General features: G+C 31.2%; 1 protein-coding gene across 1 annotated transcript; it reads right to left on the bottom strand.

Moving 5' to 3' along the window:
* Positions 1 to 7: 7 nt before the first annotated feature.
* On the bottom strand, positions 8 to 11,594 carry LOC129953223 (glutamate receptor ionotropic, kainate 2). Its single transcript, XM_056066174.1, has 14 exons — positions 11,507 to 11,594; positions 10,905 to 11,060; positions 10,312 to 10,473; positions 9,999 to 10,250; positions 8,677 to 8,843; positions 8,219 to 8,446; positions 6,570 to 6,722; positions 6,309 to 6,512; positions 5,010 to 5,213; positions 4,690 to 4,794; positions 3,082 to 3,537; positions 1,642 to 1,843; positions 1,394 to 1,582; positions 8 to 1,300 (listed from the first exon to the last, which is right to left on the bottom strand). The coding sequence occupies exons 1-14, from the start codon at positions 11,592 to 11,594 to the stop codon at positions 894 to 896; spliced, it is 2,973 nt and encodes a 990-aa protein (XP_055922149.1). The 3' UTR covers positions 8 to 893.
* Between the last annotated feature and the right edge of the window lie 436 nt (positions 11,595 to 12,030).

The following is a 12,030-nucleotide window of genomic DNA, read 5'->3' as shown; positions in this document are numbered from 1 at the left end:
TCTTGTTGTTAATATTATGTATCTAAATTTATGATACCAAAAAGATAGACTATTTATAAAAATATAATAACACTTTAACTACATATATAATAATATTGGTAATGCTTTTTTTATTTTTTTTTGTTAATTTTGTAATTCTTTTATAAATAAAAAGGTACAAACGATTATTGAGTTCTTTTATTGTTCTTCGAGGCATTTTTTATCAAAAATTTAAAGTAAGAACAGCACCAGCAAAAACGTGATTTCATTTTTATTTTTTTTCGAGCTTTTCAAATAGGTTCGTATTTGTTTTTTACCCAAATGTCTTAAAAATACTATGATTAATGTAGAGACCTAAGGCCCAGGTCACTTAACGTTTATCAAAACAAATTAAAGTTAGGGCTTACAATTCACTTCATTGGGTTATAAAGCCAAGACAATTTGCGATTGGCGTAAGATAATAATGTCGATTTTCTTGTATTCTTCACGTTTGTAATAATTTCGAAGAAAGCATTTTCAAAAAGAACGTGTTTTTGAATTAAACTTTATAACCAGCAATATTTAATTTTATTCCCTAAAAAATATTTTTATCCGAGATATATTTCATTCGATAAAACACATGGAAAAAGAGTTGGTAACCAATATATACAAAATATGACATTTTTATTATTTCCGTACAAAAGCTAATAAAGTCAATTTAAACTTATTCTACTACCTTCTTCATTTCGACACCTTTTCACGTAGTAGAGCATAAACTGATACTTTTTTATAAGTTTTTTCCCTCCTGCTAAGGATGTGGGACCTAGGCTTTCAGAGCGGTTATGAAGACCAAACTGCGCCACCGACGCGCCGTTGTTCTCGTTTTAGTTTAACATCACAGGATTTGAACTTATATCACTCTATTACTTGCAAATTTAAAAAATATCTTGGTTGTCAATGTCGTACCCACTTAAAATACCCGTTTCACTGCGCTGTGACCTTCTCCGAACAGATGAGTATTTGCTTGACTTTGAATAGATTTCGTTATTATCTAAGAATTCGGACGATGCTGCTACTGATGTACATTTAGAACATTTTCGATTGAGTGCTGGTCGTTGTCTAGGTCCCATGCACCGTAAGGCAAAACAGAACTCGGTTGCCATTTCTTCGCAAAAAGTTTGTTGTACACCACGTGGAATTTTGTTACGTCCTTTACCTAAACTACAAGAACTCTTAGTATTTACTGACATCGAAGCAATTTCTTTATTATATTGGCGGAATTCATAAATTGATACACAAACTGCAATTGTAAGTCCACATACCAGTACTACAAAAACTCCACCTATTTTTATAGGAATAAATAATTAACTCATAATATAAATGAATGGCAGACTTGCCAAGATGCATGGTGCGAAAATTTGAATGCTAAACTAACCTATATTGTCAAGTCCCAAAGCATTTGCTTTCGATTGTTTGTTTTTGTCCTTTCGCATACATGTCTCGCCGGCATTTTTCCACCATTTATCATACAGCATTTGAATTTCACCTTTCTCTTGAAGTTCAAGAATAGTTAGCGATATCTTATCACGCCAAGGAGAACCCATTGGAGTTGCTATTCCATAACCTTGAAAGCCACATTTTTCATATATGTAATTTTGTTCTAAATAAATTTAATCAAGTTACCTTTGGCATCAAGAAGACCCCCAATTTGAGTGAGATTACAATCCCTTTGTACAATATAGTCCAACATTGTTGATTCCATTAGAAAAGCATAGTTACCTTCAAGAACACGCTTAATACCTTCTTCATAGGTTGTTGTAAAAACTGAAGGTTTCCTGTTTTCCATAAATCTCCACATCTTTCGATATGTTTCAATCATGGAATCCTGGTTTTAATTATTGAAGATAATTTAGTCAATAAGCACCAGAATAGGATAGATAGATTTGTATTGCTCGTCTTTAATATAATAAATTGTTTACAAAAATCAAAGAAAAGATTAACAAAATTACAAAAATTAAAGAAAAGATTAACACAAAAATGTGAAACTACAATTCGTAGAATCATATGCTAAAAATAGATTAGTAAAATATATCCAAGGTCCGCAACGTACTTTTTATCATATTTAATTCAATATGGGTTGCTAAGGAAAAAACCTTTATTTTTTTGACGTGAAGTCAGTCTTTGGAGTCGAAAATAAATGTTTAACATTTTTAGCAGTTTTTTTGTTTGTAGCCTTTATTCTTTTTTTGTTAAGATTTTTCTTAAAAATTTCACACACACAACGATATTTTAAAATAATAAGTTTTGAGTCAGTATCTTCCCAATTTTTAGTTGTAATTTTTATAGATTTTTATAAAAATTGATTTAAAACAATATTCTAAGAGACAAATATTTTTTTTATTTATATGAACAAAATAGTTTGTCGAAATTTGTCTTAGTTCATTAAAACTAAAATTATAACAGATGGCTTAAAAGCTGAACCTTTAAAAGCAGCTGGAAATATTTGGCTAAGAGCATGCACCAACCGATTCCACTTACACCCTTCTTTCGAAGGTCATGAAAACATTAATTCATTACCAGTTTAAGAAATATCTCGATGATCGTAGGCTTCGTTTGTCTTTCGTAGCAATAGGTCCACCGGTGATCTCATGGTTCAACTTACTGAATACTGGAACAAATCTTTACATTGTTTTGGAGGAAATCGATTTGACGTTTCTTGCCTTTTTATTATCATTATTTTAACGGCATATGATCTAGTGCAAAAGCCTCGTCTCTTAAACAGTTCCACCGTAATACTCGCGCTACTAGGGATACCCATCAGTTTGCTCCTAAGCCAAGGCCCATTTCGTGCGTACTGTTAATAAGCCGTACTATGTTAATGTGGAATGCCTTACAACACTTGGTCTCGCCCTGTGATTGCAATGTTCAAGAATTCAAAACTACTTACATTAGTTTTCAAACAAAAAAGAGGCATCGAAAACTAAATTTTTACAATTCAATCATGACAGATATTTGCTATAAAATTCTTCCTGGCTAACATTTAATGGGTTCCACAATTCATTTGGTTCAAAAAACCTTCAAGTATTAGCAACAATAAAAAATGTAATAATAATGTTAACTTACCCTAAAAAACGTCATTGTCGATCCACTTTCCAATGTGCCATACGATATATCTGTCTGTGATGCTAAATCATCAGCATTTTCAATTGGTGTTATCATTCGTTCTACAGTAAGGAATGCTGCTAAATTAGCCGTATAAGATGATATCATAATTAAAGTGAAAAACCACCAAATTGCACTGACAACACGAGTCGATGCCGCTTTTGGATTATAATCGGATCCTTGTTGCATCAGTGTACCAATAGCAAACCAAAAACTATTTCCAAGAGTAAAGTGGTTTCCGATTGTGGTGTTCTCGGTGTCACACGGATTCAAATTGTGTAATTCGTATGGTGAAAATCTTGCAACCCCATATATTGTCAAAGATACCAAAACATAAGCAGCCAAAACGTAAAGCCAAATGTCAAATGCCAACGGGTTCATAAAAGAAAATAAACGTAATGGTGGTGTACTTGGGACCTGTGGAATTAATTTATCGATAATCAGTTTTTTAAAGTTGTTTAAATTTTAAATAACTTGAGTAGAAGCGCTTAAGTTTTGAAACATTTCGAAATGTACTGTAACATTTCAAGAACTCTTTTAAGTGTTCTTCAAATTTTTAATTATTTTCTTAAAAATATAAAATATATCTTATTGATATTTATAGTGCCATCTTTTGAATCCTAAAGATTAAAAAAAACTAAGAGTTTTTCTTTCGCCACTTGCAAAGTGTTTCATATGTAAAATAGAAGTTTTTTTAGCCAGTCAACTTAATAGGATCAGCATTTTAAAGTGGTTGATAGTATAAATCAACATGTTGGTGTTCTTTTATAAAAAAGAAGCTGGGATGTAACCCACTCTGATAACTTCCCATCCCGTCCGTCATCTTGACTTGTTTAAAAATTTAACAATATATTCGTAATAATATTTTGTGTGACAAAAATAATTTTAACTCAATCTCTTTTCTTTGATCAACTAATACTTGAGTTGAAAACCATTTTTTTATGAGTTTTTATAGGATTTGTATTTTACATATTATGAAAAAGTTTGATTTCAAAATCTTTTCTTGTTAAAAACATTTTTTGTCGAAACCTTATATTTACTATTTACTATTCTTCACAAAATCGTGAAGTCATTTCTGCATCTTTCTTAATTTTCTCTTTTTCTTCTCATATGTACAAGTACCTATATTCTACTATGCGAAAATATTATAAAAAGTGTTTTCTATTATTTTTTCAAATTAAAAAGTGGAGAGAAAGAAGGGAAAGCTCATTTGTGCATATTCAGTCGACGACAAGTGTGTGTATAATTTAATGTCTCCAAATTGTATGAGACTGCATTCAAAATAAATTATTAAGAAAATTGCAGTAAAAATTTGCAGCAAACTTTATTTGATATATTTACGCTATAGATGCACTCAAAATAATGAATATTCCTCCGAATCATTTTGTCAAAAGTATAACTTGGAATGTTTCAAATTGATAGACAAAAACAGTGATAAGGAAGAATTTATTCAATAAAGTAAAAAGAAGGCTAGAGAATGATTTACCACTCCGTCCAAAACATAAAGCAGTACAAAACGCTCTGAACCTACAAAATGATGCAAGAGCTCTCGCAGAAGCATAAACTTACCTTAAAAAGAATACTGATGCCTAAGTTCATAAACGGTTTTGTAAAATCAATGACACTTTCTCGAGCGTAATTTATAGTCATTGAGCCCACAGCTAGGTCAGCTTTCTGTAAATATTAGTAAATATTAAAATTAATAAGGTAATTAGGAAACTGTAAGTCCCCTGTATCCTTGAAATGACCCGCACACAGGAGTGGTTGACAGTTATAACTCACAAGGCCCTAGTTTTCTACGGACTGTTGAGCCATCTTATTTATTTATTTTATTAGACCCAGCCATTTTGAGATCCTATAGGAGACTATTTAAAACATTAATAACTTACATATTTCATCAACTGGGCAACCATCCCATTCCATTCACCAGTAACTGGATCTCTAGCTCCATACTTGCGATCTGGTACTAAGTCAAGAATATATTCAAATCCGGTTTCACGAGCAACCAAGTCCAAAATATCCACGCAAAATCCATAAAACCGACCGTTTCCAGTAAAGTTCTTTCCATACCGCATCATAACATATGGTTTTTCCTGGTTTAAAAAATTAAACTTTATATTTAAGTAACTCCAAAGTTAGTTAGGTAACATCGAAATGGGTGATATATAAATACCTTTTAGAGTATAAAAGCTTCTTATGGCATTTTTTACATGTATAATAGAGGCGTACCAGAAGAAAGTCATGTGTTTCTGAAGTCATTTTCAAAAAATCGCATTATCAAGTATTATTTTGTAATATGGAAACCAAATTCTTTTGAACAGTTATTAATCGCAAATAATGCGCGAAAAGGAGAAAATACCTTTTCCGACGGTTAATGACCTCAAAAACAAACGAATGAGTTAAACATATATGCTAACTGTGAAATAACTAAGAAAATCTTGTCATTTATAGAATCCGTTGTACGACAGTGATTGGCAATGCAGTTTCCTCTTTGAATGACAAGTAAGTAGCTTTAAGGAAAACAAAAGCGTAGGGGAGAAGTTATATTTAGGTTTCAATAGTTTTGGTATCATTCGCTTTCATTTCATCATTTCAAATTTAGTTTGAAAAGTTTTTTTTACAATTAAAAAAACACACTTTCAAAAAAAACACCCGTTACTTTATATTTTTTCATACCTGCGTGATTTATCTTACGGCGAACAGTGGCCTGTTTTGACTTTTTTGTTTGCAAAAATCAAAGTCTCCTAAAGGAATAAAGATATTGCTTAAAGTTCTTTTATCTTGAAGGAAATTTTCAAAGCTAAATAAATTGTGACCTTAAACAAAACTGTTTAGAAATTTGTGTGTCAAACAGTGGACAAAACATCGCGGCATTTAAAATCATCGAAGTTTTTTTTAGGGCAATGTATTTTTGGGGAGATAGTTCAAAAAACATTCCTTTTTTATCTTTGTACTTGTAGATTGAGGTTAAATTTTATAACGGAGTGTAACTTTCGAATATTTGCCAACTCGGACTCTTAAATCTTTTAACATCACTTGAATTTAATAAAGGATGTCACACAATTACAATGTCTCCGATTAATGATGATTTTTTTATAAATACATTCCTGGATTGATTATAAAGTAACTAATTTGACGAATTTCTCAATGAGTGGAAACAAATTTTCGGAATATATAGATGTACTCACCAAAATAGTTATAACAACTAGTGTAACATTCATCGATCCAGATTCAAAAAATTTCGAGCGATCAGTAATGTTCAGTCTAGTTTGAGGTGACCATTCGCCAACTTTAACAATTGAATGTTGTTTAAGTTTAACCAAATCCAATTTGAACTGAATCCGTTGACCTTCTTTAAATTGAATTGGCCCAGTGAGACCCTTCCACTCAACCTTTATATTTTTTAATTTATCAAAATTTTGTCTAAACAAAAAAAATAGCGAACTCACCGAATTAATGTAATTGATAAGGCTAAGGCCTCCATCCCAAGGATTAGCATCTGAACAAGATAAGTTTGATAGATTTATTGTGTGCGATAAGTCCAAAGTTTGAAGACCTATAGCAAAAATATAAACTGCATCGTAAATCAAAGCTGGCTCAGTCTGAAATTTGTTAACAAAAAAGAAAAAATATTTGAGTGAAATATTAATCTTTTGCAGAAGTTAAAAAACTAAGAAAATTAATAGCTTATATTATTCGTACGTTTATGAACTAAAATATAAAGTTACCATTAGAAGTAATTATAAAGATATAAATTAGGTGGGGCAACTACTGTTTATTGAGAACTAGGCCCAAGTGACTTACAGCTCTCAACCATTCCTGTGTGCGAGTAATATTGTCAGGAATATAGGAGACGTACAGTTTCAAGCCGAAACCGAACGGCTTATTTGAGAAAACACTTTTCATAACAAGGATTTGTCAATTGCTCACAAGACGCAGTACCCTTGAAAAAAACCATTGATGGCACAGGCAGGGTTTGAACCCAAGATTTCTGGCATGACAGTCTAACGTACTAACCATCATGCCACTGGTACTAGAAGTTATTATAATCTTTCAAATTCTACGAAATGATAGTTTTAGATTTGCAAGGTTCTTCGAGTCTCTATTAACATTATTAAGCATACACGATCGCTGGTGGAATTTTTGTACTGGAAAAGCTTACTACCTGTGAACAGGTACGGTACGCATTCCGCCATTACAAATTCATGCAATTAAAGGGTAAATTGAAAACGGGCGTTGAAATTTCCTAAGATCAAATAATGAACTACAAACAAAGTTAGGATGAGGTTATTGCGAAATGCGAATATTTCCGTGCAGGATTTAACATGTGCTATCATTTAAAAACGTTTGAATATAATATTCAAGTGAGCGTTGTAAACATTTGTACAGATTTAATTTGAAACACACATGGGTTCCGGAGAAGATTTAACAGATAAATAAAGAGCAAACAAAACACTTTAAGCTGTTGTCCACAATAACGGGAACAACTATAAATGTTTGCTGGAACGGTTATTTTCAAAAATGAAAATAATTTTTGGACCTCTAACTTAGATTTTTAAAAAACAAAATGCACCCATTCACAATTCGAGGGTTGTTAGTCCGGTATTACACAGCGCGTGTTTTCCTTGCATCAATAAAGTGCGAAAGAGAAAGGAATAAATAAAAATGAAATAGAAACAAATCTGTTCAAGCTATTCGCTGCATGTTTTTGACCTAATAACACTTCAAAACAAAATAGCCGATTAATGCGCATTAAATAAATGCGCTGTGTAATACCTGACTTAGCGTTTAACGTGTAAAAGAACAGCTATTTCAAAACAGATAGCATGACAGAAAAAGGTTAAAAAATATCTGAGAATTACAGGTATATGTGGCATCTGACAGAATAGCTGATTCAACGTATGATTGAATTTGAAAGAACCTAAAAATTGATTTCAAATCTGTACGTATTTCGGCAAACTTTATTTTACAATAATTTTGGGTATTCAACTCGTTCAAAAAGTTATCTTAAAACGCAGCTAACTACTTTTTGGTATGAGCAATAAAAACGAACTGAAATGTCTTGAAACTTAATTCAAAAATGTTTGCATATATCTACCTGTATTATTCTGTCCTTACGAAAAATTTCTTGATCTCTTTTCTTCATTTGGGCAAATATTTCCATATCTTTTACAACTTCCTTGACACTAACGTCGCCAGCATCAACTAATCTAAAAGCTGTAATATTCACGAAGTTATATTTAAAATCATCAAGCTCAAATGTTTCAATGTCAAAACTTGTAAATAAGTAATGATATTTATATTCGTTCATCTGAAGTTGCAGAATCTGTGAAATATAAAAATTACGGTCTCTTTTAAAAGTTCATATTAAACGTATTTTGAATTGTATAGCAAAAGTTATGAGTTTGGGAACGTAAGCGATATGGTAAAGTTGACTGAAACTGTTTTCTTTTACAGAACTATATATATACATATATTACTCTGTGTTTTAAACTATTTTTCTTTTTAAAATAGAGCAAGATGTATTTGGAGTTGATCTAAAGGAACATTACTTACGCCTTTTAGTATAATAGAAATATTCGCAGTACTTGTATCAATGACAATATTATTGATTTCCTTATTTTTAAACTCATTGAGTACTCGAACGTATGTCGAAGGTTCTACTTCACGAATGTGCATTTCCAATCCATAAGATCGTGTCAATTCTCTCAGTTGAACAATGCCTATAAATAAAAGAAGATAGGTGTAGTTTTCTTGAGTAAAGTGTATAAAACATTAATTAAGCTTAAAAGTTGAGTGAAAAGGCTACATGCGTTATTATTGCCTGACAAATTCTTGAGGAAAAATAAAAAGGACCTATTAAAAACTAGTGAAAGCTAATTGCTTTAGTTATTCTTTTCCCTAAAAGTAATGACTTAAATGTTTATAAGTAAAATAATAAGTTCTTTCTCAAAATAAAGTGCACAATTCGGTAGCACGAACGTGTTCTTGTATCCAAAGACTCTGTTTTTTAAACATGCTTATATTTTAAAATTAAAATAAGATTTTCTTCAAAAATTTAAATGCATTTTCAGTAATTTTTCAATTTTCGTTTAAAAACATTTGTAGCATGCAGTCATTTGGAGCTTATTAATATATGTACGTTTTAGATTTGATTTTCGTTAAACAAATATAGCCAATTTACGAGGTATAGTATTTTGAAAAAAATATTTTTGATATTTTTTAAAAATAAAAGTAATTTTTTATCATTGAATATCATTTAAAGCATGTCAGAAAAAAATATTGAAATCGATTCATCAGTTCCTGAGAAAATTTAAAAAAAAATATCGATTCTATGCGAGGTATACCCTTTTGGAGCAATACATTTCTTCATATTGAAGGAAGCCAAGTTAAGAATAACAAATTAAGGTAAAAATTTAAAAAATATCTATTGGTTTGTTTTTGATAAAATATGAGTTTCCGATTTTTTACCAACAAATATGTATGGGGACTACTGTTGAGTTTGCACGAATGAAAGCTAGACAACTATAAGGCAAACAACTAAATAATAGATCTTGTATTATTTGAGATAACAGCACCTTAATATTCAGTGCAGTGGCCACAACTGACTTATTTCAATATCCCTTAAAGTTATGAAGACAAAATGTGGGATTTTTGATCGAACAACCTTATGAACTCGTACGTCGGATCTAAAAATGATATATCTACTGACGCACTTTGTATTGCGTTCAATTTTGTGAATTAAATTAAATTAAAATTTCGTTGTGGCCCCTGGACAATATCCCGGCTGCCCAGCCCAACCGTCATGTTCCTCATATCAATTTTTTATATTCTTACACTCACCGATTCGTATATTGAAACTTGCAATAAATACTTACCATGATGTTTTTCGAATAGAACCCCAATCTTAGTCCAGTTTAAATAACGAATGACATCTTGAAATGCAGTATTGACATAATATTGGGATGGATGAAGATTAATTGAAAATTCTCTTATTCGATTTTCAACATCAATTCTTGATTCCAAATGAGGAATATCAAGTGCATCACAAATTGAGTGTATATGGGCTCGTGAAACAGCATCTGATGGACCAAAAATTGCATACACTCCAAGTTTTATTTGGGAGCAAACTGTCAATATTTATAAGCGCATAGTTAAAAACAAAAAATTGAAAACTAAGCATAAATTTACCTTTCTTACTCGTACGGAATGAATCATTTTTCGATACATATTGAATATCATAGTCCAAAGTCGTATCAGATAGAATGCCCTTATCTTGATTGATACTATGTACAGCGTACTTAAATGCTAATACAGCCGGACTATCAACTTGGTCATCATTAAAAATACCCCCTATTCAAAGGAAATTTTATTTAACTATAGGTTGCTGAAAAAATAATAAAATCGTCCTCTGGGTATTGTTCTAAGTTTTCAATTTTTGAAACTATGAACAGTAAAAATATTTTTTTTTTAAATTCTGAACAGACAGAAATGTTTAGATAATACTTTTTTAAAAATAAAAAAAATTAAAAACAATGACATTTTTTATCATTAAATTTTATTGAGACAATATAAGAGCTTGTGCAAAAAAAAAAAAAAAAACAACGGTCACATGGGGGTATCCTTCTGGAGCAGTACAAAAATATTTTTTTTATATTGAAGAAAACAATAATAATTAAACAAATTTTAGCGAACATTTAAAAAAATCTACGATTTGTTTTTGGTAAATTCGAATTTTCGATTTTTGACTAAAAAATTTGTAACGCGAATTGGTCCTTAATTACCAAATTCGAAGGCGATCGAACCGATGCTCTGGGCTGTTGGGGCTAGGAGAGACAGAAATGCAGAATCGGGGGACTCACTTTTTTCGAAAGCTCCGATCATAATGTCACGTATGATTAAAATCTCGAGTTCGGATTTTTTACCGAATGTAAAACTAGCTGGGGACAACAATGACACAAGAAATATTTTTAATTTGTCAATTATGGCTATAGCCAATTGAGGGGCACTAATGCTGTGCAGGGCGCTAATTTATCTCAAGCTGGCCCTGCTTTGAATAATACTTTAACTAAATTTTGCGCCAACCCACAAGGCAAAAATAACACACATATATTTTTAGGAAAATTAACCGGACTTTCGCACCGAATACCGGTTATAGAAGGTTTTGAAGGAACTCGTTCGAACTGCAAGTTTCATGGTTAACGTTGGACATTTTGGATGATTTCTTGTATTTTTATATTTTACATTTAATACTTAGTAAATAAAGTACACAGAATTTTGGTAACTAATTTATATTAATGTGACTCCAAAAACAGTGAACTCATTAAATTTTTCAGACAATTAAGTATCCTATTCGTTTGTAGAGCACGTTAAAAGAAATACTTACCAATACGTACTACCGAAGGAAGCAAAGACACTTCGCCGATTAATATTAGACCAAGAACTACACCCAACAGAAATTGTGTTGAAGGCATGTTAAATATAAAAAAATATTCCACTTTATTTTAATATCGAAGTTAAACTTATCACCGTCTCAATCTAAATATACAACTTTCTACTACTCGTTTCAAAATATATTTTCAATTTATTTTGCACTCTGACTGTCATTATAAAACTCAAATGAAACCTTAGTAAGGTACACAGCCCACGAAGGAAAAACCTTCCCCTAAAAACTGGATGGGGAGGAAAATCGAAAGAAATTTTTTTTTAATAGATGACCAACCTTGACTTCGTTTAAATACAAATAATGTTTTTAATTAAATGAAAACAGTTTGTTATGGGCTGAGGCCCCGGCAAAGAGACAAAATTACATGTTAAAAAGAGGCTAAGATGCGGCCCAAACAGATAACTTCCCATCGGTAGCATCTAAACATTTTCAAACAGTATTTTTTGTAACAAGTTAATTTTATT

This window comes from Eupeodes corollae, chromosome X (genome assembly GCF_945859685.1).
Source record: "Eupeodes corollae chromosome X, idEupCoro1.1, whole genome shotgun sequence".
In the NCBI taxonomy this organism is placed as follows: Eukaryota; Metazoa; Arthropoda; class Insecta; order Diptera; family Syrphidae; genus Eupeodes; species Eupeodes corollae.
The sequence above is the reverse complement of the archived record's forward strand: the minus strand, read 5'-3'. Positions and strand labels throughout refer to the sequence as shown.